The 3893-nt window shown below is 40.2% G+C and overlaps 1 protein-coding gene across 1 annotated transcript in view; it reads left to right on the forward strand.

Annotated features, from left to right (window-relative positions):
* Positions 1-3526, forward strand: part of tango6 (transport and golgi organization 6 homolog (Drosophila)) — a 31396-nt gene extending 27870 nt beyond the window's left edge. The window contains exon 18 of the mRNA XM_034878334.1: positions 3086-3526. Within this exon, the coding sequence (XP_034734225.1) occupies positions 3086-3262 (177 nt within the window). The 3' untranslated portion in view covers positions 3263-3526. The remainder of the gene's footprint in view (positions 1-3085) is intronic.
* Positions 3527-3893: the final 367 nt, after the last annotated feature.

A 3893-nucleotide genomic window follows, 5' to 3' on the forward strand; every position in this document is an offset into this window, starting at 1 on the left:
TGTGTTGTAAGGACAGTATAGGTCATGGTGAGAGAAATTGTGATCGGAGATGGATACATCCCATACATACATACATACACAAAATATGCTCTGTATCTGGGATTGTTCATTAGCTGTGTGATAATCCTATGTGATTAGCTCTGTGTGATAAGGCTGAAAGGAGAAAAAGAAACAATGCTGCATCCATTTGGGTAACGTTACTGTTTACAAGTTTTTCCATCAGTTTCAGCATATTCCGTTCATATGGGATCACATTCACAGAAAAATATTTTTTGTCACTGTTGCCAGCCGACAGTGTAGCTACTAGTGCACCCCCACACATTATTAACCCTAACTTGATTTTAACGTTCAGGTTGTGTTTTTGAGAGTATAACAGTTGTTATAGAGGCTGACAAGTCGGGTTATCTAGTCTAAGTTTCCATGCTGTCATCACGGGGGTTGTAGACTAAATGTTAGCTTCTCACCAAACACTATGTCTTAAAGTCAAACCAGTTCTTTCTTTCTTCCTGTTTCACGTCCCTCACACTGTGCAGTGTGTGGTTACTCTCGGCATGTAGTGTTGTTCTTAGATAGTCAACCACAGGTTTCAGGCTAATCCCATCACAATTCCTCTGCCTCCTAAAATGGAAGCAGCGAGGCAGGATCGCTGACTGGATTTTTCCCTTTTGCTGATTCCTGTGCAGGTTTGAGGGTATAGCTTGACAGCAACTCTGCCAGTTTATGTATTTATAGCACTATGGGGCACTTTGAGCAAATGCACCCAAACTAAATTATCCAAACTAAATGACCTAAATAAATGATATAGAGTAATCATCAGATCTTTGAGTTGTGGATTGAGAAACCCTTCTGTGACATTAGAAATGGGATAATCAAGTGAAAAAAACATAATCAATACTAATATAATCAAAGTTCTCAGGTGACAAAGAAAATGCTAAATAGATGCTAGAAATGTGATGTGGCTCTTGAGTCACAGCCACGACCACAGCCCGCTGTCCAGCTGTCCAGCCGCTGGTCCCAGGCCAGCTCCTGTCATTACTGGAACAGCTGGATTAGGGCAGCAGCAGCAGCTGTATATGGATAATGATACACAGAGTAACATTAGAACAGGTAAGAGAGGCAGACCAAAGGGAAGAAGAGCAGGCCAGGTGTAGTGGTGTGGGATGGTGCGGGAAGTGTTTTGAGTGGCTGAGAAGCCATGCTAGAAGAAGTACTCAGATCCTTTACTTAAGTAAAAGTACTAATACAACAATGTGATAAATACAAGTAAACGTACTGCATTGAAAATGTTACTTAAGTGAAAGTATGTAAGTTTTCAGATTTTAGAAACTGGAAGTGATCAAAACAGTTCTGTCAATTAATTAGGGTTAATTGAGTGTTTAATCTGCCAATAATTTAGGCCGTTATGTTAGTTTAATTTAAAATAAGACAGTAATTTTTAAACTACATGTGTTTTGTGTGCAGAAAGCTTAATTTGTAAAGTGACTCTTAACTAAAGCTGTCAGATTAATGTTGTGGCGTAAAAATTACAATGTTTCCCTCTAAGATTAAAAGAAAAGACACAAGTTAAGTACAAGTACCTCAAATGCACTCAGTTACATTCCACCACTGGTGGGAAAGCAATTAGAGACTGAGGTTACACCGAGGCAGGAGTCAGGGATGCCATTGATCCATGTCCTTGTTTTAGCTGTATGTGTAATGCATGTAAGTACATAAGGAGCAAATACAAACCAGTATCCAATTCCTTCTGTATGTACTCGTACTTTTAGCTTACACAGTAGCTGGATTCTTGCAATATTGCAAGATCATGCAAGAATCGCGGGATCACATATTAAACAAAAATCCATCTTGTCAGGGTCCAACCTAGTCCAGCCAGACTAGCCAGACCTTCCTCCACAGTGCTGCGGAGGATGGCCTGGCTAGTCCACACAGCAATCCGGTATAGGGGAAAAACACGCTCTGCTTTCCCAATGGTCTGGGGCTCAAGAGGATTGTGATTGGTTTGCAGAAATGCTAATAAACCAGAGCGGTTTTTCTCCCATCACGAAGTGTTTGTGGACTTGCCTGACCCTCCTCAGCAGCTCTGTGAAGGAAGGACTAGGAAAGCCAACCTTTGTTTTGCCAGTTAAAACGATGGCCATGTTGGGTTTGCATTACTTCAAACTAGATCTGACACAGTTGTAGGAGAGCCAACAGTAAACACAGATTGACACCACCAATCAATAAATTCTACTACTGTATATAATTGAATAATTACTGATTGTAAATTCATTGAATGGCTATTGCTTAAGCATGCATTTTTAAACAATTGTTTTCTTTGGCAATCAAATTGACTATCAATAAATCAGTGGCATGGTAATTATAAACAACATTGAGAGAGCTGAAGTGGTTGGGGTGACATCTTTGACTTGCTTGTTCTTTTTGACAATTAATGAGCTCAGGGCAGGATTTATGGGATGTGCTACAGCGCTATCATGAGAGGTCACCTATGTTATTCATTTTGCATTTTGTTGTTTTTCAGGATGGGGATTCTTTAGGGGAATTACTCTTCATGTTTTGAACTCAGTAAAATATATGTTTGAATGGGTTAAAAAAGATGAGTGCTTTAAAACAATAAGGTGTTAGATGCCATTTCTTTGTTGGCATGCTTCATTGTGCCCGCTTAAGTTTTTTAGTAATACACCCCAACAGTTAACTTCCAGGTAACTCTTTCCTTGCTCTGCCCATCTGTTCTTACAAAGATCCGCTTCTCGATCTGGCAAACTTGCATAGTGCTGTTATAGCTGGTAGAGAGCCGCAAAGCAAATGCAGTGCCATTCACCCTGTTACGTGTTGATGACTGAAATGGTTTTGGAAACATAATTTTAAGGTTCAAAAAGTTACATAGTGTTACTTTAAATACAACTTGGGTCTTATTTTAGTAGTTTTGCCCTTTAGTTACTGAATTTGTTGCCAAACGTACGTGGATGAGACTAAAAAGCAAATGGTGACAACAAACTGTCCGTTGTACGCATCCATTCCAGTCTACAGACCAGTCTAAAAAGTTATTTCAACAGTGTAACCTTTGTCTCTTTTATGACTTCTCCAGGTTCTCAGTGATGTGTTGTTGGACCTGTACCGAGCTCTAAAGTGGGTGGTTCGCTCAGACCCGGATGACGTTGCAGTGCTCCATGCCCAGCTGGCTCTGGAGGAGCTTGATGACATAATGAAGAGGTTCATCTTCCCTGAGCAGAAGCTGGAGAAGAAGATTGTTGTCCTGCCATAGAACACACATTTGTTTTCCATAGGGTCTTAACCCCTCCGTAGTTTGGCCTGACAGAGGACTTCATTTTTATATGCTTGACTTATAGGCAGCACTAGTTTGCCTCCATGTGATGTGGATTTTATGGTCAGGCCACCCGTCCGTAACAGCAGCAGCTTGGTATGCATGCCTGCATACCAAGTCTTTACTTAAACATACAGCGACCCTGTACCATTGTGTTACACTGTACTACCAACAGTCCACTTCCAAAATAAAGTTTTAAAAACACAGTTCTGAACTTCTATGATAGTGTACAAAAATAGTTAACATACGATAATGATATTGCCACTCTCTTTCCCAGGATATACTGCCAAAATCAAACAGCTCATTACTTTAAGTTTTATTTTAGGATAAGTTATCACATATCGGCCCAAAACCTTAGCTGGAGGAAGACAAGAAGCCAATACTGTCATCATTTAACAACAATTCCAAAAATGACAGCCCAGTCTATGCTTATGAAAAAACCCTCTTTCCGTTAGTGAAGTAGTTTTTTATGAACACATCTGTATAAATTTGAATTCAATGACAGCAAAGCTAGCAATGTTGCTACGCCAATCCCCACTGATGACGGTGCGGCTGCAGGACATGGAACTCA

Source organism: Etheostoma cragini, chromosome 8 (assembly GCF_013103735.1).
Source record: "Etheostoma cragini isolate CJK2018 chromosome 8, CSU_Ecrag_1.0, whole genome shotgun sequence".
Classification (NCBI taxonomy): Eukaryota; Metazoa; Chordata; class Actinopteri; order Perciformes; family Percidae; genus Etheostoma; species Etheostoma cragini.